This window comes from Gekko japonicus, unplaced genomic scaffold (genome assembly GCF_001447785.1).
Source record: "Gekko japonicus isolate JY-2015 unplaced genomic scaffold, Gekko_japonicus_V1.1 scaffold253, whole genome shotgun sequence".
NCBI lineage: Eukaryota > Metazoa > Chordata > Lepidosauria > Squamata > Gekkonidae > Gekko > Gekko japonicus.
Genome location: NW_015173681.1, coordinates 441,245 through 464,711, shown reverse-complemented (window position 1 = coordinate 464,711; position 23,467 = coordinate 441,245). Strand labels below are relative to the sequence as shown.

General features: G+C 49.5%; 1 protein-coding gene across 1 annotated transcript in view; it reads right to left on the bottom strand.

Annotated features, from left to right (window-relative positions):
• Window positions 1–23,467, bottom strand: part of XYLB (xylulokinase homolog (H. influenzae)) — a 170,869-nt gene that overhangs the window by 141,415 nt on the left and 5,987 nt on the right. The window contains exons 3-8 of the mRNA XM_015423056.1: window positions 19,640–19,709; window positions 12,118–12,198; window positions 9,415–9,501; window positions 7,455–7,583; window positions 3,955–4,020; window positions 2,301–2,373 (exon numbers count right to left, since the gene is read on the bottom strand). Of these exons, the coding sequence (XP_015278542.1) occupies window positions 2,301–2,373; window positions 3,955–4,020; window positions 7,455–7,583; window positions 9,415–9,501; window positions 12,118–12,198; window positions 19,640–19,709 (506 nt within the window). The remainder of the gene's footprint in view (window positions 1–2,300; window positions 2,374–3,954; window positions 4,021–7,454; window positions 7,584–9,414; window positions 9,502–12,117; window positions 12,199–19,639; window positions 19,710–23,467) is intronic.

The window sequence follows — 23,467 nt, the reverse complement described above, 5'->3', positions numbered from 1 at the left end:
CTCCTCCTTCTCAGCCTCTTTTCTTTCTCCTGTGCTCTCATGAACACATGAAGGTCCCTTATACTGAATCAGACCTTTGGTCCATCCGGTACTGTCTACTCAGACCGGCAGTGCCTCTCCAGGGTCTCCGGCAGGGGTTTTTCACAGCACCTACTGCCAGATCCTTTACCTGGGGATGCCGGGGACTGAACCTGGGACCTTCTGCATGCCAAGCAGATGCTCTGCCACTGAGCCACAGCACTCTCCAGTATATACGCCCCACCCCAACCATCGCTAAGTGTGTGAGAGTGTATGTAACATGCTGTCAAGTTGCAGCCGACTTATGGTGACCTTGTAGGGTTTTCAAGGCAAGAGACTAACAGAGTAGAAGAAGAGTTGGATTTATACCCCGCCCTTCACTACCCAAAGGAGTCGCGGCTTACAACCTCCTTTCCCTTCCCTTCCCCTCCCCACAACAGACAACTTGTGAGGTAGGTGGGGGTGAGAGCACTCTTTCGAGGACTGCGCATGAGAGAACAGCTCTGAGAGAACTCGTAACTGACCCAAGGTCACACCAGCAGCTGCATGTGGAAGAGTGGGGAATCGAACCCGCTTCTCCCAGATTAGAGTCCACGCTCCTAACCGCTACACCCAAACTGGCTCTCAGAGGTGATTTGCCATTGCTTGCCCTGGAATTCCTTGGTGCTCTCCCATCAAAGTAGTAAACCACGACTGACCCTGCTTAGCTTTATAAGATCTGACGAGACCATCCGAGCCTGGAACATCCAGGCCAGAGTGAAGTGCCATATCAGTATTAGTTCTAACCACAGCTAATGCTACCTATGGGTCCCTCTTAACCATGGTATGAGCCCTAACGGATTCTGATTAAGAGGGAAGCTGGATGCCCATAACCCTGGCTAACATTCGTAGCATTTAGCTCTTCTCGAGGCCGTTAGGAGAAGTTAGGGAAGACTGCAGAGGAGAGGAAAGGGGAGCTGCTTTAGAAAACCTTTAAGGGTCAAACTGCATGATACAAAATGTAACCTCTAGGCCCCAGGTTTCCCCAACCTGACCGACTGAAACAGTCCGACGTCAGGTGAGAGTTCATTTCCCAAGCCCCGATTAGGATCGAGACAGTGGCACAAGGGCGAGAAGGAACTTCAGCCTCCTCTCTGTGGCTCAGTGACAGAGCATCTGCTTCGCATGCAGAGAGTCCCAGCTTCAGTCCCCGGCATCCCCAGGTAAAAGGACCAGGCAGGAGGTGATGGGAAAGACCTCAGCCTGAGATCCTGGAGAGCCGCAGTCTGGATAGACGATATTGACCTCAACGGAACCAAGGGTCTGATTCGGTATACGGCAGTTTCATGTGACCACTGTCTGCCTGACCCTTTGGGGGTCACATGCGTACTGACGGGCTACATATGCAGCTCCCCAACAGAGCCAGTTTGGTGTAGTGGTTAGGAGCACGGACTCTAATCTGGGAGAACCGGGTTTGATTCCCCACTCCTCCACATGCAGCTGCTGGTGTGACCTTGGGTCAGTTACAAGTTCTTTCAGAGCTGTTCTCTCAAGAGCAGTTCTCGAAAGAGCTCTCTCAGGCCCACCTACCTCACAGGGTGTCTGTTGTGGGGAGGGGAAGGGAAAGAAGATTGTAAGCCGCTCTGAGACTACTTTGGGTAGTGAAGGGTGGGTTATAAAATCCAATTTCTTCTTTTTCAACTAGAACCCCTTTGGGTGCTGCGAACACTGCAATTTGTAATGTGTAATTTGACTCTTAAGAGATTGAGGTTTGTTTATGGCTGTCCAAGCAGTCCCTGGCTGAGCTGGGATTTGAACCCAGGCTCCCAAATTCAAGGCTGATGCTTGCCCAACTTGACAAGATCGGGAAGAAGGAGGAGGAGGAGGAGATTGGATTTATACCCCACCCTTTACTACCTGAAGGAGTCTCAGAGCGGTTTACAATCTCCTTTCCCTTCCCCTCCCCACAAAAGACACCCTGTGAGGTAGGTGGGCCTGAGAGAGCTCTTTCGAGAACTGCTCTTGAGAGAACAGCTCTGAAAGAACTTGTAACTGACCCAAGGTCACACCAGCAGCTGCATGTGGAGGAGTGGGGAATCAAACCCCGTTCTCCCAGATTAGAGTTCGCGCTCCTGACCCCTACACCAAACTGGCTCTCTTAGTTTACTCATTTCATCCTTCGAGAATGAACACAGGAAATAAAAAGAGGACAAGTATACAGATAATGTCCTTCTCTTTCATTAGCCCAGGTGAAGCTGCAAAGGCTGGGCTGAGGACATTTTTTAAAAGCAGAAGACGCTTACCGTCGCTGTAATCAATGCGAGCATAAGCCCCAAGAAACAGGGAGGCTGCAAAGCTGCTGACCAGAGAGATCCTCTGGAAGAGAAAGAGAAAATGAGAAAGTGAATCCCAGATACAGTCACTTACCATTTATCTGCAGATCAAGGGCACGATCAAGCAAAAAATTAAGCCTTTTGTTAAATCCCATTGATTCAAAGGGGCCACATACTTAAAGGCCTCCAGCTGAAATCAATGGGACCGAAAAGTACTTAACATTCACGGCTCATGCCCTAAAGTATACGAGCACAGTACAGTGTCAATGAAACAAAGGCATTCGCTGCACAGGGCCACTCAATCGGTGGAGGTCTTGCAGAGCACAATCCATGGCGATTTTTTCACATGCTGTACAAAGCAACCCTTTTCAAAGGTATTTACAGAATGTTGCTTAAGTGTTGCCTGCAGTGTTCAGTTGGGCAAGCGAAAGCAGTTTATGGCATAGGCAGCTTTCAAGGGGGATTAGATAGATTCATGGAGGACAGGTCTGTCAGTGGCTACTAGTTGGGACTGAGGGGAACACTGGGGGAAGGCCTTGGCCCCTATGCCCTGTTGTTGGCCCTCCAGAGGAATTAGTTGGCCACTGTGTGAGACAGGATGCTGGACTAGATGGACTACTGGTCTGATCCAGCAGGACTCTTCTTATGGTCTTATCAGGGGAAGGCCTTAGCCTCTATGCCCTGTTGTTGGCCCTCCAGAGGAACTGGCTGGCCACTGTGAGAGACAGGATACTGAACTAGATGGACCACTGGTCTGATCCAGCAGGACTCTTCTTATGGTCTTACCAGGGGAAGGCCTCAGCCTCTATGCCCTGTTGTTGGCCCTCCAGAGGAATTGGTTGGCTACTGTGTGAGACAGGATGCTGGACTAGATGGACCACTGGTCTGATCCAGCAGGGCTCTTCTTAAGTTCTTACAAATTGTTCTAATCCAATGTTTTAGGTTGTATTGCACATCTAGTTGGCATATCTTAAGTGCATGAGTTTTAATTGATTATGATTTTGTAAACTGCTTTGAGCGCACAGGCAAAGTTGTATACACATTTTGCAAAAAAAATACAATATACATTTTTAAATACAATGCACGCATTGTCACTTTGCAGTGTTTAAACCCTCTCCAAGGAGACATTCAGAATACACCAACTGTTTTAGGATTAAAATTCAGAGACCATCCACAATAGGAGTCACAGAATGCTATTCTTTTCTGGGTTTGCAAAACTGACTCATGCCTGCAATGGCGAAGGAATCCTAGGTCCTTTGGAGAACAGCTTCAAACTTCCTTATGAATTCTAATTTAGTAGCTCACGCTGGAATCTCCCGTCTCTGGTCGGTGTCAAACAGCTCTTCCAAAAGAAAAAGAAATTGCCATCTCTAGACCTGGAAGAGGGCTACACCCTGGGATGAAGTTACATCCTTCCTGGCACAGAGCCCAAAGCCTTTTTGATCCCATGGATGGGGATGATGGATGCCCTGGCTGCTGTTACTAAACAAACCCCCCCACACACACACATTCACCTCTTCCTTTATTTATGCGGTTATTTACACAAATATTTGCCGAAAGTTCCTCTTCCAACATACAAAACCAGTTGCGCTTTCCAATAAACGAGGCGAAGAGTTAAGCTAACCTCTGTCTGCGCGTAGACCTCAGGGCTCTGGCTGTAAATCTTCGCTATCTGGTTTCCTGTAAAACGCTGAGAGAAGACAAGGCGGTGCTTAGGAACACAAAACTCTAAATGGAGTCAATAATCATTAACTCGGCGTAATGAGTTCAGCACGTTTGCACTTTGGATATTTAATTTGCTTGATGCATGGTGAAAAGTTGCTGTTCGGCGGCAATCGGCATTAGGCGGACTGTAATGCATTGGCTCATTATGAGGATTCTGCTCACCGGTCAAAAGACAAAAGACAAAAAAAAAACATGGCTACAAAAAAGAAGCATTCCGGGCCACGATTTCCATTTCCACCAGAGATGACGAATCAAGGGGATGGATTAGCCTTCTTACTTAGATGGGACCCCAGCACCCGGCAGCCGCCATCTCCAGGTCCCCAAAAGTTTACGGTCACCCACTCAACACGATTCAGTTAAGCAAGGAGACCGTTAGAAAAAGGAAGAGTTCTCTGGATGGCCTTTAGACAGACTCCTCTCAAACCTTCTGTAACAGCACTGGCTTAACGTACAGGGTTGTTGTAAGGATTACTGTGATTAATTCTGTAGATGATGCCAAGTATCATTATACTGTGATGCAAGGGACTCATTTATCAAATTCATATCCTGCTCTCCATCTGCTGCATGGGACTCGGGGCGGCTGACAACATATAAAACACACCCAACAAAAAAAGTACAAAAGATACAATAAATAAACTTTAAAAGATATAAAACTATTAACTATATCTATCCTGGTTAAAACCAATCCACTATCAAATGGCAGGATGCATGGATAATTTAACAGCTGCCTGCTGGATCACAAGCACCCAAAGGCCGCCCGAAAAAGAGCGGCCTTGCATGCTCAGTAGAACTTAGGGAAGTCGCACGCGGCACACACCTCTTTGGGCAGCTGGTCCACCGGACGGGAGCCACTACTGAGAAGGCCCTTGCTGACACAAGATGGACAGTTCGTAGACCAGGGACTTTCAATAAATTCCGAGACAAAGATCAGAGGAGGAGGATCGTGCTGGGAGAGGTGGTCCCCAAGATATGAGGGCCTGAGGCCATTTAGGGCTTTAAAGGTAAATACCAACACTTTGAATTGGCACCAGACACTAACTGGGAGCCAGTGCAGCTGCGGTAGGATAGGTGTTATATGCGCTGACCAGGACGCTCCTGTCAGCAATCTGGCCGCCGTGTTCTGGACCACTTGCAGTTTCCGAAGTATCTTCAAAGGTAGCCCTGTTTCACATGCATCTATAGCGCAGGGACACATGCACGAGTGATGTAGGGGATGGAAAGTTGGATTTGGACTTGGAAGAGCAGGATTCCATTCTCAGCCACAATACTTGCTGGATGACTGAGATATACTAGGGGTATGGAGAGACAGTGGGCGTGATCACACGCACAATTAGCCCTGCCATAGGCGCGAATGCCGGGCGAATTTAAATCAGACAGCAACATCTGGGAAGCGCACCACACCCATCAGCAACTCGTTCTACTCCACCGCAGAAGCGGAGTAAAAAGACACCGGGGAAAATCTGGTAGTAAACGGGTTGCGACAGGCCACGGACGGAGTTTCCCATGTCCGATCGCTCCGGTGCGCTCTCATGGCGTTGGGATGATCTGATCAGGCCATCCCGATTCCGTGCTGTTGTTCCCCCCCCCCTTCTCAGTATGCGCATCATCGCACACTCCATAGGGAGCCCTCAGTGTGGAGATGCGATTAATTGATTCCTCGTGTAAGCACATCGGAAACAAACAACAACAACAACAAAAAAACCCGACTCACCCACTGTTGTATCCGATCATGCAGGGGCGGCCCGTGCCCGCAGCTTACAAGGACTGTGTGATCACGCAACTGCGGGTCAAATTCCTCCGGAGGAAATAGCCTTGTCCCCCCCCCCCACTTTATCTTGCACGTGTGACTGCCCCCAGTGTGTGTTAGAACCGGTGTGATATAGTGGTCAGCAGGGCTTTTTTTGTAGAAAAAGCCCAGCAGGAACTCATTAGCATAATTGGCCACACCCTGACACCACAGCTCATTAGCATATTAGGCCACAGCCCCCTGTTGCCAGAAGTGTGGTCATCCAGCCACACCCACCTTTTGCTTCTTATTCTGTTTACCTTGTTTGTCGTCAAAACCCAGGGCTTTTTTTGTAGCAGGGACTCCTTTGCATGTTAGGCCACACACCCCTAATGTAGCCAATCCTAATGAGTTTCTGCTGCTGGGTGTGGCCTATTATGCTAATGAGTTCCTGCTGGGCGTGGCCAACTCAGGAGCCAGCCGGAACTCCGTTCCTGTGCGTTCCTGCCCAAAAATAGCCCTGGTGGTCAGAGTGACAGATCAAGAGATGTAAACCTGGGACCTTTTCTGAAGGCAGAGCAGATGTTCAAGCACTGAGCGACAGCCCCTCTCCATATGTGAAAATATCCCAGAGATGTCCTTTCCTCTGCTTTCTAGAGAGGAAGTAGCTGCACTCTCTACAGTGGCCAGAGACACCGGCCCCATGGACTGAACGGGTTCGAACATGGGATGCGCATACCTCTTTGATGAAGAACCTGCATTCTTTTTATTTTCCCTTTGCTTTAACTTAGCTGTTGGGGAGGAGAGCATAGGAGGAACTGAAGTCATCCTTTATGAGAACACGAACAAGGAAAGGGCTTTTGAAAAATCAGATTGATGAGATAATTTTTTTTAAATCCTACATATATGTGTGGCACATGACTGCTCCCCTCCTGCATTTCATCCTCACAACAACCCTGAGAAGTCAGTCTGCCCAATGACTCACCCCCAGCCTCCAGATGGGGACCTGGGGACCCCCCAGAATTACAGCCCATCTCCTGACTACAGAGGTCAGTTCCCCTGGAGAAAATGGATGCTTTGGAGGGTGGACTCTATGACATTGTACCCACTGAGGTCCCTGTCCTCTTCAGGCTCCCCCCCAAAATCCCCAGGAGTTTCCCAAGCTGGCAACCCTACCCACCCCTCCCCTGCCAGTGGCTGCAGGAGGACCTGGCAACTCTACCCTCTGAATTTTACGGCAGAAGAAGACTTTGAACTCAGAGCTCTACTCCAACCCACAACACTCCACTGGCCCCCTTAGCAGATGCTTGTACGGGAAGCCTCTTAACAGTCTGGTGTTGTGGTTAAGTGGGCGGACTCTAATCCGGGAGAACCGGGTTTGATTCTCCACTCCTCCTCTTGCAGCTGCTGGATGACCTTAGTCAAGCCATAGTTCTGTCAGAGCTGTTATCTCAAGGACAGTCCTGAAAAGAGCTCCCTCAGCCCCACCTACCTCGCAGGGTTTCTGTAGTGGGGAGGGGAAGGGAAAGGAGTTTGTAAGCCGCTCTGAGACTCCAAGTGAAGGGCAGGGTATAAATCCAATCTCTTCTTCTTCTTCTTCTTCTACTCATGAGCTACAGCAGGACAGGAACCTCACAAGCCTTCGTGTGGCTAACTGAAGTCTTTTCTCTCACCTCGTAGGCTCGTGATCCAGTGATGTCTGCAAGTTTCTGAGCACCTCCAACAGCTGCTTCTAGAGCGGAGCACTGGGCACTCGTGCTGGAATCCATCCAAACAGGGCTGTCATTGATGGAAAAGCAAGACTATGGAGGGGGGGGACAGAAAGAAGGTGTCAAAGCCATACAGATTTGTGTCAGTAAAAACTCTGGCTTAGGAACAATGGCACGCCTCTCTCCTCTGTGCATAAGCCTCTCCTCTGTGCGTGAGCCTCCTGTAGCTCGGCATCCGGGTTTCCATCCCCCTCGTTCTCTGGCTCAAGCAACAGGAGGGAGAAGAAAAGAGGCTGCAATGATATACCAGACTCCCAAAGGGAACCATGGATGCACACACATGCCGCAGTTTGCGTGTGTATATGGAGGAAGGAAGCACATCCCCCACCCCCAACAAGTCCTCAATTTAGAGTCACACCAGAACACTGGGTTTGCAGTGCCGTCCTAAGCACAGTCGAGCCTTTGTAAGACCATTGAAATCAATGGGCTTAAAGGGGTGTGGACTCAGTTTAGGATGGCACTGTTGGTCTGGGAAGACAGAGATCCTGCCCCAAGGGTAGGCTTTCCAACTCCAGGTTGGAAAATTCCTGGCGATTTGGGGGCAGGGCCTGGGGAAGGGAGGAAGCACCACAAGCTGTGACGCCCCAGAGTCGGCCCTCTAAAGTGGCCATTTCCTCCAAGGGAACTGACCTCTGCTGTCTGGAGATCAGTTGTCACTCTGGGAAAATGCCGGCCCTCCTCCCCAACCTCAAAGTTGGAAACCCTCCTCAAGGGCCTTTTTAGTGATGGCTTCCAAGATTTATTTAACGTTTATTTGAAAGTTTATATCCCGTCCCGACTCTCGGGGGTGGCTCAAAACACAATAAAAAAACAAAAAAACAAATATGATAAGACACCACCAAAGCCCACAAAAGTAGTAATAGAAAGCAACACAGCTATACTTAAGAACAGCCCCTGAGCATAAAGATGAAGCAACCAAATTTGATGTAAGCAGAACAGAAGGGTGGGAAACCAACTTCACAAGGTTACATATGAACTAACTAACCAACCCCATAACTTAACACCAGATAAACCAGCAAAATGACGCACAACCCAGCTATTTAGCCAAAACCGTATGAGGAACATGTCTAAAATCAGTCTCTACCTGATGCTACCAGTCAAGGGACGTGCTGTGTGTGTGTGTGTGTGTGTGTGTGTGTGTGTGTGTGTGTGTGTGTAGCATTCCATAGGAAGAAGAAGAGAGAGGAATTATACCCCGCCCTTCACTACCCAAAGGAGTCTCAGAGCAGCTTACAATCTCCTTTCCCTTCCCCTCCCCACAAGAGACAGTCACCCTGTGAGGTAGGTGGGGCTGAGAGAGCTCTGACAGAAACTGCTCTTTTTCAAGGACAGCTGTGCCAGAACTGTGGCTTGCCCAAGGTCATCCAGCAGCTGCAAGTGGAGAAGTGGAGGAATCAAACCCAGTTCTCCCAGATTAGAGTCCGCGCACTTAACCACGACACCAAACTGGCTCTCCCTCCCCAAGGAGGTCCCATTGTACCAAATCTGTTGACTTCCAGGCACCAGATCAAGAAGGGGTTTCCTTTCCAGAGCATTTATTTAATCCCCATGAATTCTGCAGGTTTTACCCTGATAAATTTTTAAAACGGGGGCCCGCTGACTCCATCTTATTGCTGCCCTATAGTTGTTCTTTATGAGACTGTTTTGACAGATGTTTAACCGCTGTGATGTTTTACAGGGTGTTTTTTTTTAATTGAAGGGCCAAGGAAATGTGAAACGTTACATGCGTTATCATTTATATTTGCCCTTAACCAATAAGACTATAAAGCATGCTTAGCGTTAGGCAGAGCACAAGCATCAGAGCTCAGTGTGGAAGAACGAGAGCAGAGACGAACTTCCTGCCCAAACTCCACAAAGGGGTTACCTTCAGTGCCTGATGCAAAGTGACCTCGGGTGGTAAATTCTGTAAGACCAAGCTCGCTCCGTCGTTCCAATAGACACTCCCGTGTTGCTGTACATTAAAAGAGAAAAGAGTTACGTATCAAACAGAGCCGGGCTACACATCCAAGTTCACATCTGGATCCCAAACAGAATCAATTAAATTTAAATAAACACAGCCCAAACCTCTGTACAGGTGTCTCTCTGAAAGCCACTGAAGTAAGTGTGAGATGAAAGCTATCGCTTTCCAAGGACCGACCCCCTTTAAGGTGTTTCTTTCCTACTCCCAGGGCAGGATGAGAGGGTGCGTGACCCAGCAGCCTTGCAGAGGCTGAGCCAATAGGGGTCTGGTCTGGGCCAGCTTGGGAGGCCCCACTGGGAATCCTGCGTAAGCCACTTTGGTTTCCGGGATGAAAGAAAGGTGGGATGTAAAGGTAAGAGACAACTATAAATACATTTCCTACTACTGTAACAAACCAGGACCAAAGTCCTCTTTAAAAAGGAAGCAAATACACCATGTACTCTCAGCCCCTCCAATCATCACTTGCTCTCACTGACTGACAAACTAACAGTTTATAGGTGCTTCATTTACAACTGCACCCTCGTAGCACTTCACTAAATCTGTACAAACTTGGGAATGCAGAAACAGTGTTATTCTCCTTCTGGTTTTGAAATGCCCGCCACTGAACAATTAAAGATAAAGGTAAAGGTTTCCCTCGCTCAAAAGCCAGTAGAATCTGACTCTAGGCTGCAGTGCTCATCTCCATTTCTAAGCCAAAGAGCCAGCGCTGTCCGAAGACTTCTCCATGGTCATGTGGCCGGCATGACTAAATGCCAAGCTGCACGGAATGCTTGTTACCTTCCCACCGAAGCGGTACCTATTTATCTACTTGCAATTTCTTGCCTTCGAACTGCTAGGTTGGCAGGAGGTGGGACCAGCGATGGGAGCTCACTCCGTCATGCTGTTATGCGGCACTAGGGTCTCGAACTGCTGACCTACCGACCTTCCAGCCGGCAGTTCAGCGTTTTAACCACTGACCGACTGCAGCCCCTTACTGAACAATTCGGGGATCCTAAAAAGCTGCATGAGGCTGAGTAAATGCAATTTTGTAGAATACAGTATCGGGTACAGAGAATTTGGATTAGTGAGGATCTAATGTTTTATTTGTTAATGTTTTATTTGGGAGGGAAGGCACACACTCCTAGCCCACGCGCTTGGCAAAGATAAGCTTGAAAGTGCATGGGAAGTATCTGAAATCACAGAAGCCAGAAGAATGCAAGAGTAAGGACCACACTAAATGTTAACGGCTTCCATAGGTCCAAGCCACGGATGCTGATGTCATTCTAGAGCTGAAGTCAACCATTTAAAAATGCCACGAGAGCCCAATCAGGATTAGAACTCAAGGGCATCCAATGAAGCTGATGGGTAGTAGGTTCAGGACGGACAAAAGGAAATACTACTTTACACAGAGAGTGATTAAAATGGGGGATCAGCTGCCAGAGGATGTAGTGATGGCCACAGGAATAAATAGCTTTGAAAGGAGATTAGATTGATTCATAGAGGATGAAAGGGGATTAGATTGATTCATAGAGGATAAGTCTATCAATGGCCACTAGCCGTGGTGGCTGAGGGGAACCTCTACCTTCAGAGGTACTAAGACTCTGAATCCCAGAGCCAGGAGTCAACATCAGAGGAATGCCTCGGCCTCTCTGCCCTGTTGTTGGCCCTCCAGAGGAACTGGTTTGCCACTGTGTGAGACAGGAGGCTGGCCTAGATGAACTATCAGTCTGATCCAGCCAAGGCTCTTCTTATGTTCTTACTAGGCTATGGTGTGACACAACCAGGCAATCTTGCCCCCCTCCCCGCATACACACACACAGACACATGCCTTCTCAAGTGCTGAAACAGTCAGACCTATGGACACTGTAATGTCTAATCTGGCCCTAAGATTTCCAGGCATAAGAGCGGGACTTCAGTGCCCTACATAGGTCCCCATGATAGCTAAACCAGAATTACATTAAATAGTAACAACTGCAGCCATGCTTGGGGAGGCCCTGGCTCAGTGGAAGAGCCCCTGCTTGGCATGCAGAAGGTCCTGGGTTCAGTCCCCGCTGGTGGATCTCCTGATGGCCATGGTGTGACGCAGAGTGTTGAACTGGATGGGCCATTCGCCTGATCCAACAGGGCTTCTCTTATGTTCTTATATGGAGCAGAGGCCCATAAGTGGCTATTAGCCGCAAGGTATAAATGGAACACTCTGTCTGGGGCAGTGATGCTCTGTATTCTTGGTGCTTGGGGGGCAACAGTGGGAGGGCTTCTGGAGCTCTGGCCCTGCTGGTGGACCTCCTGATGGCTCCTGGGTTTTGGCCACTGTGTGACACAGAGTGTTGGACTGGATGGGCCACTGGCCTGATCCAACATGGCTTCTCTTATGTTCTTATGTCAATCTCCAGCATCTCCAGTTAAAGTTATCAAGTTGCTGGTGGTGTGAAAGGCCTCTGCCCACGATCAGACAAAGGTAGACAAGACTGACCTTGATATACCAATGTTCTGATGCATTCTAAGTCAGCTTTGATTGTGTTTATTAAAGTGTATGTGCACAATTTGCATAACTGCAGCATTTTAATTATTTCATTAAAGAGTCCATAAAACCCAAGGACGCAATTCCCACTCCTCTTTTAAGCTGACCTGTCCGGCTCCAGACAAAGCTTTGACTCTAGAGAAGTTAAATCCAGAAGATTTCATCTTTTCCAAGACCATGTCCAGGGCCTAAAAGAAGAAAGGTGATAAAGATTGACTGCAGTGTTCGGGGGGGGGGGGTGAGCTCTCGCAGATCTTTGAATTACAGAGAGTAACAAAGGATAACAAAAAAACTCGTTAATGACTAGGAAAGTTCCAATACCATCAGTCACGGAATGCTTCTTCATTGGTGATGGAAAGCGCCATTAAGTCGCTGCCGACTTATGGCGACCCGTGGGATTTCCAAGGCAGGAGACAAGCAGAGCTGGTTTGCCATCGCCTGCCTCTGCATAGCAACCCTGGACTCCCTTGGTGGTCTCCCACCCACGTACAAACCAGGGCCGACCCTGCTTAGCTTCTGAGACCTGATGAGACCAGGCTAGCCTGGGCCATCCAAATGAGGGCACTTCTTTACTAGGATCGGCCAAACGACTACACAACAGCACACAAGCTTTGGAGTTCTGCAGAATCCTTCAACAGGCTGGATGTTCGGAAACAAAAGGAGGGGTGGGGTGGAACCAATGTTCCCTCTAAGCTGTGGAGTCTTGTGAGCAAAAATTCTACTTGGTGAGCTGCTGGCATTAAAGCAGTGAGCGAGATAAGGAGTGCCCCAGGAAAGGGGGGGGAGGGAGGGGAGCCTTGGGCTGGAAGGCCACACAGCGATTTATGTTCACCACCGCCCTTGCCCCCGCCCCAGGCAGCAGCAGAAGCCCGTTTCTCCTTGAAACTCCCCGGTAGGATTGCCAACTCCAGTTGGGAAATTCCTGGAGATCTGGGGATGATGATGAGAGGAGGAAGAGGAAGATGAGGAAGAAGTGGAAGAAGAAGTGGAAGAAGAAGTGGAAGAGGAAGAGATTGGATTTATACCCCGCCCTTCACTACCCAAAGGTGTCTCAGAGCGGCTTACAAACTCCTTTCCCTTCCCACAACAGGCACCCTGTGAGGTGGGTAGGGCTGAGAGAGCTCTGACAGAAACTGCTCTTTTTCAAGAACAGCTCTTATCAGAACTACGGCTTGCCCAAGGTCATCCAGCCAGGTGCAAGTGGAGGAGTGGGGAATCAAACCCGGTTCTCCCAGATTAGAGTCCGCGCACTTAACTACTACACCAAGCTGAAGAAGTAGAAGGAGGAGGAGGAGGAGACTGGATTTGTACCCCACCCTTCACTACTCGAAGGAGTCTCAGAGCGGCTTACAATCTCCTTTCCCTTCCCCTCCCCACAACAGGCACCCTGTGAGGTAGGTGGGGCTGAGAGAGCTCTCCCAAGAACTGCCCTTGACAGAACAGCTCTGAGAGAACTGTGGTTGACCCAAGGTCAATACCAGCAGCTGCAAGTGGAGGAGTGGGGAATCAAGCCTGGTTCTCCCAGATTAGAGTCCACTGCTCCTAACTACTACACCAAACTGGCTCTGGGATGGAGTCTGGGGAAGGTAGGGACCTCAGCAGAACACAATGCCCCCCCCCCCTAAAGCACTCTGTAGTCTGGAGCTGTAATCCCGGGAGATCTCCGGGTCCTGCCAGGAGGTTGGCAACCTCACTCACCACCATCCATAGCTGTGTGGCTTTCCCCACATTCCTACCCCAAGGTTCCCATTCTCCACACAGACAGGACCCTCGAATCCTGGGGTGGGGGTAGTTTCAGAGGAAAAGAAACTCGTAGGGTTATGCCTGACTGCCCGACTACCCTTTCCCTGCTTCAAAACCACCCCTCTCCCTATGGTGCTTTGCCAGGGAGCGACAGCTGCTAGGCTAACATGACATGTGGCTAACCTGAGATATTTAGTTTGGCCCCTTTATCTTCCCTTGTTTGGTCTTCAAAGGGCACCGATATACAAGAGAGACATTGTCAAGGTTCCTGGGAGGGAGGTGGGGGGGGGAGAGTGGCGCACCTGTTTTTGCATTGGCTGGCTCTTTTTCAAAGAAATGAAGTTCCCCAAGACAATGCCCTTATTCACCATAGCTCCGATTCAGCGGACTGCTGTGGTCCAATACCCCCCACCCACCCCCGTGTAGCAAGCGTTTCCCCTCACCCCTTTCCAGAGTGGAGCCAGCACCAAACGCTCATCCGCATGGGATACGATAGGGTTTACTCATGCAAGAACTCCCTTTGTGCTTCGGCCCGCCTGTGGAACTCTGCATCGGAGTGGATAGCAGCTCCGGCTACCGAGCAGTGGTGCGCGATATAAAGACTCGCCGTTACCTGGAACCCCAGGGCAATGTGCACAGAACAATCCCATCCCGACACGAGGACACTTGAAACTAAGCACATACTGGGACAGCGGACTATACAGTTCCGATGTGCAGATCTGCGCAGCACATGGCTAAATGTTTGAACTTCTGTCGCCTTAAGCTGTGCATCGGCACACGGCCAGACGCTCAACCGACCCATGGATTTACATCTCCGTGGAGTCAAACGGTGACTTCATACATGTATATGTGATTCTAAGCAAGACATCTGTTACATTGTTAGCCAATCTTTCCTCTAAGGTAGGGGTCCCCAGTCTTTTGGAGCCAGCAGGCACCTCTGGGATTCTGGCGCGGTGTGGCGGCTGCAGCCACTGAATGGCAGCCACAGGAGGCAAAACCAGCCACACAATGGCTGCTGCAGCTTGCCTTCAGTCACGCAGTGAAGGTCCTTGAGCTGCAGTGGCGGCGGCTGCTGAACCAACATTTTAAAAAATCAGCACAGGCAATCAAATGCACGACGGCCAATCAGAAGCCTTGCTGGGCAAAAGCCCCGCCTGCCCCTGACCTCTCTCTAAACACACTCGGTGGGCTCCTGGAAAAGTGTCAGCAGGTGCCATAAGAACATAAGAACACAAGAGAGAAGCCAGTGTTGGATCAGGCCAATGGCCCATCCAGTCCAACACTCTGTGTCACACAGTGCCCAAAAGATACCAGGTGCCATCAGGAGGTCCAGCAGTGGGGGGGACACTAGAAGCCCTCCCACTGTTGCCCCCCCAAGCACCAACAATACAGTGCATCACTTGCCCCAGCCTGTGAGTTCCTCTGTATACCTTGTAGATAAGAGCCACCAATGGACCTCTGCTCCATATGCTTATCCAAGTCCCTCTTGAAGCCGTCCACCACCTCCTGTGGCAGTGAATTCCACGTGTTAATCACTCTTTGGGTGGAGAAGTGGCCATGGTTCCCACAGGGACCACGTGGGGAACTCCTGTTCTAAAGGCAATCAGGGTCACCGGGGGGGGGGGGTATTTGTGAATTTCTTTCATTGTGCAGGAGGCTGGACTAGATGACCATGGAGGTCCCTTCCAACTCTATGATTCTATGACTCTACATGGTCCTCTCCACCTACATTTTATTACAGTAGCAGCCCTGCGCGGTAAGTTAGGCTGAAAGAGAGGAGCTGGTCTTAGGTCACTCACAGAGCTTCGTGGATTCGTCGGGATCCAAAGTCAGGCCTTCCCAATTGTAATCTGACACACTGACCACTACACCGCTCACAATGATACGTTACAGTCTGTAAAAGTGTTCCTTGTTTGCAGTTCCACTTGCCTGTACTTCTGATGAATTCGTGTTTGTTTGAACAGCAAGACCTCACCGCAAGCGGAGAAATCCTGAAATTCTTGCACAGCTACCTGACCTATGGCTGTGTAGTAATAATAATAGTTATTATATGGCAGTGTGTGTAGTATAGCCAGGAGATCTTAAGATTATCTGTCAGCCAGCTCTTTTCGCATATGCACCCCTAGGGAGCCAGTTTGGTGTAGTGGTTAGCAGTGTGGACTCTAATCTGGGAGAACCGGGTTTGATACCCCAAGCGTCCACATGCAGCTGTTGGGTGACCTTGGGCAAGCCAAAGTTCTCTCGGAGCTGTTCTCTCAAGAGCAGCTCTCAAAGAGCTCTCTCAGCCCCACCTACCTTACAGGGTGTCTGTTGTGGGGAGAGGAAGGGAAGGAAGCCACTTTGAGACACTGAGTGAAGGGTGGGGTATAAATTCAATCTCTTCTTCTTCTTCTTTTAGGTGGCAAGCTAGACTTGTTTTTACGGCAAGAGACGTTTCAGAGGGGGTTCACCACTGCTTGGCTCTGTGTCACGCCCCTGGTATTTCTTGCAGGTCACCCAGGATTCAACCCTGCTTAGCTTCCAAGATCTGACTACATCAGGCCAGCCCACGCTATCCAGGTCAGGGTGGCTGTGTAGTGAAATAAAAGCACACCAGATGCCATTAATTTCTCAGTAGAGTAAAACCTCCCTTTCAACTTTCCAGAGCACAGGTCTAATGAAGCAAAGAAGCAGCACAGGCAGATGTCCTTTCGGGGGGGGAACGCGGGGGAATGCAGTTCCCCCGGGTGAGGTGCAGGGGGGCGGGGCACATGACAAAGCCCCACTCCCTGCTTCCGGCCGCCCCGCTTCCAGCCCTCATTCAGCCAGGAGGAGGCAGGAGAAGAGGGAGGGTAAGTTGCTTCCTCCCCGCCTCTCCCCACCCCTGCCTGCCTGGGGCCAGGGAGGGCCTTGGCGGGGCTTCCTCGCACTCCCGCTGGCCTTGCAGGTCCACCGCCAAGCCCCTGATGTCAGGGGGTGTGGCATATGCTAATGAGTTCCCCTAGCTCTTTTTCTATGAAATGACCCCTGAGCACAGGGGATAGTTTCCACTCTCAGTTGGACGGACTCCTAAATAACCATGCTTAGGTCTGGGGTGTAAGAGTTAAAACAGCTACTGCAGAAGCTCTGGCTCTAAATGAATACAGAAGATGCTGAACCAAATTGCCTGCCCTTCATCACAGAGCAAAGAGATAGGAAAACACTGCTGATCATTAAAACATGGGGAAAGCATTGCAGCTTCAGCATGGGCGGAGGGAGGAGAGAACGCAATTGTGCCAAAATTCAGTTTAATCCAGAGCAATTCTGACATCGTTTTTTAAATTAACGCATCTATTATCGCAAACAATGGCACGGAATGTGACAACTTTGGAAAATTAAACGGCACGATGCGGGAAACTGCAGTGTCAAAAGAAATCTTAACAACACCCAAACAGAGGCAGGAAAACAAGCAAATGATTAATTGTCTGGCAAACGTAACTGTGTCTCGTGGAGCACAAATTTTAATAATGCTGAGCTACGGAGTCATCTAATGGCACAGAGAGAGAACCAAACAGTTGATATTTAAAACTGTTTAATCTTTAGTACTGCAAGCACTTTATTGCTAACTGTTAATTTATGTCATGAATGAGTATGTGTTTTACGTAGTTTTAAAATTTTTATGGTTATGCCAATTAGGTACATTGTACCGCTTTGTTAGCCACCCTGAGCCTGTTCATAGGATGGGCAGGGTATAAATATAATAAATAAATACATAATAAATAAATAAATAAATAAATAAATGGCAATTTCTAATTGAGGAGGGAGTTGCTATCCTCTCTTCCTCCAGCGTTCATGCTTGAGAATTGTTCCCTTCTTCTCTTACCTCCTGCTTCAAGAGGGAATTGGATAAACCTACGGAGCAGAGGTCCATCAGTAGCTATTAGCCACAAGGTATAGATAGGGACTCTCGGTTTGGGGCAAGGGATGCTCTGTATTCTTGGTGCTTGGGGGGGGCAACAGTGGGAGGGCTTCTAGTGTCCTGGCCCCACTGCTGGACCTCCTGATGGCACCTGGCATTTTTGGCCACTGTGTGACAGAGTGTTGGACTGGATGGGCCATTGGCCTGATCCAACATTGGCTTCTCTTATTAAAATCATAGTATCCCGGAGTTGGAAGGGGGCCTACAGGCCATCTAGTCCAACCCCCTGCTCAAAACAGGGTCAGGCTAGAGCATCCCTGACAAGGGTTTGTCCGGCCATTGCTTCAAGACTGCCAGGGAGGGGGAGCTCACCACCTCCCTAGGCAGCCTATTCCACTGCTGAACTACTCTTACTGTAAAAAAAAATCCCCCCAAATCCAGCTGGTACCTTCCCGCCCTTAATTTAAACCCATTTTTGCGAGTCCTATCCTCTGCTGCCAACAGGAACAGCTCCCTGCCCTCCTCTAAGGGACAGCCCTTCAAGAGAGCAATCACGTTCCCCCTCAGCCTCCTCTTCTCCAGACTGAACATTCATTCCCGAGTCCCTCAGCCTTATAGGGCTTGGTCTCCAGGCCCCCGATCTTCCTCATCGCTCTCCTCTGCACCCGCTCCATTCTGTCCACATCCTTTCTGAAGCGAGGCCTCCAGAACTGGGGAACAATACTCCAGGTGCGGCCTGACCAATGCAGTGTACAGCGGGACTACCACATCTTGCGGTTTTGGATGTTTTGCCTCTGTTGATACACCCTAAGATCACATTAGCCTTTTTTGTTGCTGCATCACACTGGCTGCTCACATTTACCTTACGGTCCACCCGTACCCCAAGATCTTGTTCACACACACTGCTACCCAGAAGTGCATCCCCCATCCAGGTGTGCGTGTTCCTCATTTTTGTTACCCAGATGTAGAACTTGGCATCTTGTTCACATCTGCCCACTTTTCTTATGTTCACCTTGATTGACAACGTAGGAATTTGAAACTGTGTATCCACGCCGAAAATAAATGTTCTAAACCATTGCCTCCTACATTTCCCCAAAGCAGGGAACAGAATCAGGCATGGATGGCACCATACACAGAACAGCTTCTTCTTTTTCTGATGGCACAAGTCATAGAAGAGAAGAAGAAGAAGAGATTGGATTTATACCCCGCCCTTCACTTGGAGTCTCAGAGCAGCTTACAAACTCCTTCCCCTTCCCCTCCCCACAACAGACACCCTGTGAGGTGGGTGGGGCTGAGAGAGCTCTTGACAGAAACTGCCCTTTTTCAAGGACAGCTGTACCAGAGCTTGTGACTGACCCAAGGTCACATCAGCAGGTGCAAGTGGAGGAGTGGGGGATCAAACCCGGTTCTCCCAGATTAGAGTCCGCGCACTTAACCACTACACCCAACTGGCTCTCATTTCTTGCGAGTCCTATCCTCATAGAACCAAGCAGGCCTCTGTTACTCCAGCAAATGGGCAACATGGTTCTCAGTGTGGTGCCCGTGAAAGCCATGTAGCCCACAATGGTGCCCACCCCAGTGCCCACCAAGTGTTTTTAGAAAGTGGGCGGGGCCGGGTGGGGGATTTGCCTAGCAACGCTTCTGACTGTCCACGGGAGATTTGGTTGACGGTGGAGATCTTGAAAAATATCGTTTTGGTAGCAGCTGCCCCCACAGCACATGGATCTTCACTGGGTGACTGAAGTTAAGCCGCGGCAGCCATGGCACGGTTGGCTCTGCTTCTCCTACTAGCCATTTTGTGGCTGCACCCATCATGTTGTGTCAGGATTCCAAAGGTGCCCAGAGGCTTAAAGAAGTTGGGGACTCTTGGCATATGCGATAAAGGCACGGGGCGGCATCAAGTATAGAGAAGTAAGTGGGGAGAAGGGGAACGGTTAGAAGCAACTGGGGAAGCCGCCTGTCTTTCTTTCCCTGCACTGCCCACAGGACTCAAAGTGTTATGTACTCACCTTGATCCACATCAATACGGGAGAAGTTACCGTCAGTCTGTCTTTGTGGATGTGGACACCGCCTTGCGTGCTGCAGGAAACACAACATTCAATCAAAATGAATAACCCATTCTTGTATTTAGCACCTCCCCTAGCAAAGTCTCCTCTTGCAGACAGGGGAGGCCAAAGAATACACTCAGGATCTCTTCTGCATAACAACAGCAGCCAACCTTGACAACTCTTAACTAGTGGAAGAATACGAAACCCTCCAGAAGGGATGCATATAAAAGAAACTTTAAGCACTTTTCGCTCACTCTTCGATGAAGTGTTGGGGAAAACATTAAGAAGAAAAAGAAGAGATTGGATTTATCCCCCACCCTTCACTGCCCAAAGGAATCTCAGAGCGGCTTACAAACTCCATTCCCTTTCCCTTCCCCTCCTCACAACAGACACCCTGTGAGGTAGGTGGGGCTGAGAGAGCTCATTCGAGGACTACTATTGAGAGAACAGCTGTGCCAGAACTATAGCTTGCCCAAGGTCATCCAACAGGTGCAAGTGGAGGAGTGGGGAATCAAACCCAGTTCTCCAAGATTAGAGTCTGCGCACTTAACCACTACACCAAACTGGCTCTAAGCCTGGAGCCCCCAAGTCCCCTTTCCCAAGTTCAAATTTGGTGGGTAGGGCTGGCTGGGCACTCTCCTTGCCAGGGAGAGAGAGACACACATAAACCAATGCTTCTTTCTGAATTCAGTTTATTAGATCTCAAGTAGAACATTGCAAAGACACACTCAAAACATATAAAGAAATATACAGTCTATGCTCAAATGTATAAGATTAAGGAATATATTCCAGCTACACACCAAGGCCCAGTGTCAAGCCATGGCGCTGATGAGCAGCCCTAACCATTAGTAAGCCAGAGGTATATATCTTTCCTGGACCTATAGCTGCTAACGTACCTACTGATGTATAGCTGTGGCAAAAGTCACGCAGGACAAACTGGAACTGACTAGAACTGACCCAAATTCCTCTTTCTTTCTGTCTCTGGGTTCAGGAAGCTCCCAGAAGGTAAAGGAAGCTCGGTTCTATCTAATTCAAATATGACAGTAGCACCACCAACTCCTGGAATGTATAAACATCCTCTAAGACAAGAATCATGTACAGGGTTATTGGTACCAGAAGGCCACAGTACCAGCAGAGCCCTGTGGCCTCCTGGGAAACAGAACCAAATATTCAACTACAGACACTGATTTGCTATACAAATTAAATTAACTGGTTCAGGAGGGGACTGAGGCTCAATCCAGGCCTTACTTCCGTGACACAGAGCAATGCTAATGCGGATCCCTACTGACAGGGGGCTATTTAGAGTCAAAACCTGTTGGTAGTGACTCGGGAGTTCATGCCAGTGGCTTTGATATAGTGATGGCACTTCTGCATATAATTTATTTTCAGACTAGCAGCCTGCAATATATTTTGTATTTAAGAGGCCAAACAGGACGCCTGAAATACAGCTAAACCCCGCTGTACATGAAAGGCACTTGTACTACAGGGAAAGGTAAGACACAAAACCAGACGGGCAGGCAGAAGGCTAGAGAGGACCGCAGCCAAAGTCAACTCAGCTGGGAAGGAGGCACTCAGAAGCCTGGAAAGAACTCGACACCCTGAGCTTCAGCCCTCTTTCCATCAGCCCCACCTGTTCATCCCCCAAACTTCTGGAGCACAAGGCAGGAGAGCGCCATTAAAATCTGGGAAATGGTTACTTATACCATTTGGTGGTGGGAAGTGCCGTCAAGTCCCAGTCAACTTGGCCCCACTGCTGGACCTCCCGATGGCACCTGGTATTTCTGGCCACTGTGTGATACAGAGTGTTGGACTGGATGGGCCATTGGCCTGACCCAACATTGGCTTCTCTTATGTTCTTACTTTTAACGTATGGCGACCCCACAGGGCTCTCAAGGCAAGAGGTGTTCAGAGGTGGTTTGCCATTGGCTCCCTCTCCATAGGAACCCTGGACCTCCATGGTGGTCTCCCATCCAAGTACTAGCCGGGGCTGAACCTGATTATTATTATTATTATTATTATTATTATTATTATTATTATTATTATAACATTCAGTTTCTATACCGCTCAGACCCGAAGGTCTCAGAGCAGTTTACAGATATGTTGCAAGTGCAAGTTAATTCCCTAGACTATGGCCACATGTTACGGGGGGTGGGGCTGCCTACAGGCACCCAGGCAGTGGGTCAGCTGTTCCCCGGCTCTCTTCCTCCGGTGGTCCACTGGGTTGGCGTCCCATTCTTTTTGCTGTCTAAGGCCAGTCTTCTCAGCTCCGCGATCTTCTGGCGCGTGGCCTGTAGCAGCCCCGGCCCGGCTATGTCCACATCCGGCTCTGCCGCGCCTGTGCTGTTTACCTCACCACGGGCTCTTCTGCGACTCCACCTCCACCTTTGCCGTCGCTGAGTGCCGAACGCTTCTGCTTTTCCTTCTGGCTGCCAGGGATCGCCGCGCCACGCCGTTACTCCGCCGCCACTGCCGCCATCACCATTGCCGTCACCGATGTTCCCACCACATCCCCACTTGGAGGAGGGTGCCCCCTACCCTTCTAAGGGCAGGTACCCATTTATCTACTTGCTTTATTGTTCTTACTTGCTTTTGAACCGCTGGGTGGGCGGGAGCTAGGACTAGGGCCGGGAGCTCACCCCGGCCGCAGTGGGTCTCGAACCGCCATAGGGCAGTTCGCTATGATGCTAATGCATGCGTTTTACCGCTTGCGCCACCGCTCCCACTTAGCTTAGCTTCTGAGATCCGAGGAGATCAGGCTAGCCTGGGCCATCCAGGTCAGGGCTATACCATTCTTTAGGTTAGTTTATGACGACTGCTGCTACCCGAGCCAGAAGATACTGGGCAAGGCCCAGCAACTTTAACAAGGATCACAGTGATTCCACTGAAGACAGCAGAGGAGGGGAGAGAGTCATTAATCACGTGAATGGAGAAAACAGTGGAAAAGCCCAGAAACTTGCCCAGAAGTGAACATCAGTGCAGGATAATACCTCACACTCATTAGCAAGCTTCCCATGAAAATACTTAATTGTGGAATGTACGTGCATCCCTGGTATCTAATATTCCAATCACTAGCACCCCATACACAGAAAAGTGATGGCCTATTCCAGGGGTGACCAAAATCGCTTAGCGCAAGAGCCACATAGTAAGTGGGGAGGGAGGGGGGGAGGGGGGGAAGGAAGGAAGGAAGGAAGGGGGGAGGTGGAAAGAAACCAAATAGATGGGGGAGGGAGGAAGGAACAGGAAAGAGAGAGAGAGGTGGAAAGAAAGCAACTTTAACTGAAAATGCGTATTCCAAGCCCCTGCCCCACCGGCTTGGCAAAGGGATTTAAAGAAACAAATGCCTTCTCCAAGCCAGCCGAGGGGGTGGGCTTTGAGAACACACTTAAAGTTGCTTTCTTTCTCTGTTCCCCCACCCACTCACACCTCAAGCCTACCTAGGGAGGGGAACACTGGCTGGGGAAGGGAAGACTGATCAGGAAGGCATGCCTCCCCTTCACTTCCCCAGCACCACTGCCGGGAGCTGCACAATATTCATTTATTTATTCATTTATTATTTTCAATTTGTATCCCGCCTTGCCAGGGAACTGGCTCAAGGCGGTGAACAAGCATTAAAAGCAGCAAAACAGTAAATACAATAACATACAATAAAATATAAATAACAATGACCTAACATCATAGATTTCTAACAAGGACAATACAAATGATGGCGGCATATGTGTGAAAGAGCCACAATTTGGCCACCCCTGGCCTATTCCAATTTCCTTCTACATAGACGCCAGAAGGAGCAGG